The 858-nt window shown below is 58.3% G+C and overlaps 1 protein-coding gene across 1 annotated transcript in view; it reads left to right on the top strand.

The window, feature by feature from the left end:
* Positions 1 to 858, top strand: part of OTOG (otogelin) — a 99,970-nt gene that overhangs the window by 50,055 nt on the left and 49,057 nt on the right. Inside the window, 1 exon segment of the mRNA XM_015566993.1 lies at positions 735 to 850. Within this exon segment, the coding sequence (XP_015422479.1) occupies positions 735 to 850 (116 nt within the window).

The raw sequence follows: 858 nt of genomic DNA, 5'->3' as shown, positions 1-858 counted from the left end.
ACTTAGGTCAGTGGTCGACAAACTGCGGTCCTTTGAGTGTGGCTCTTCCACAAAATACCACATGCGGACATCTACATACAGTGCGATTGAAACTTCGTGGCCCATGCACAGAAGTGGGTATTTTGTGGAAGAGCCGGTATTTTGTGGAAGAGCCACACTCAAAGGGCCAAAGAGCCGCATGTGGCTCGCGGGCCGCAGTTTTTGGCTAATGAGTTTGCCGACCACTGGGCTAGGAAACCAGCCTATACTGACAGTGCAGGAGCCCCTGAGACACAAAAGCGGCACGTGCTGGGAATAAGGAAACACTCGTGTGAGCCCAAGCTCCTGGCCTTCATCCCTCAGGCCGGGCTGGGCAGAGACCAGGTCTGCTATCTCCTCCCAATGGGGACTCTGAATAGAGCAGTGGCTGTCGGTGTAGAGTCTCAGGCAGGGGGACAGGCCCATGGAGAGACTTTTGGGGTCTCCTTATGACCCCTGGGGGTGACCTTGTTCCCAGGCTTCCTGTGAAATTACCCAGATGCTATGCCGGTCCCCAACAAGGGTGACAGCCTCAAGTTCCTGTGCTTCCTTCTCATGGAAATCGAGGTCCCTAGAGCTTGGGGTGAGGGAAGGAACCAACAGCACCTCCTTGGCACCCTCCCTCAGCCTCACCTCTGCCAGGGATGGGCAGGTAGGGATGGGAGGTGGGCACAGGCCCCAGGAGGCAGGCCTCCTGATTGGCCCTTTCTCTCCAGCACTAGGTAAGGGCCCCTACCAGCTGGCCAGCCAGGGGGCTGGTGGTGCCCGTGTGGCCATGAAGGCGGCAGGCGGTGCCATAGTCCTGGTGAGCGCAGAGGATGTGGCCCCGGTCGTGAACTT

This window comes from Myotis davidii, unplaced genomic scaffold, assembly GCF_000327345.1.
Source record: "Myotis davidii unplaced genomic scaffold, ASM32734v1 scaffold1363, whole genome shotgun sequence".
Classification (NCBI taxonomy): domain Eukaryota; kingdom Metazoa; phylum Chordata; class Mammalia; order Chiroptera; family Vespertilionidae; genus Myotis; species Myotis davidii.
This window is presented reverse-complemented; position numbering and strand designations above follow the sequence as displayed.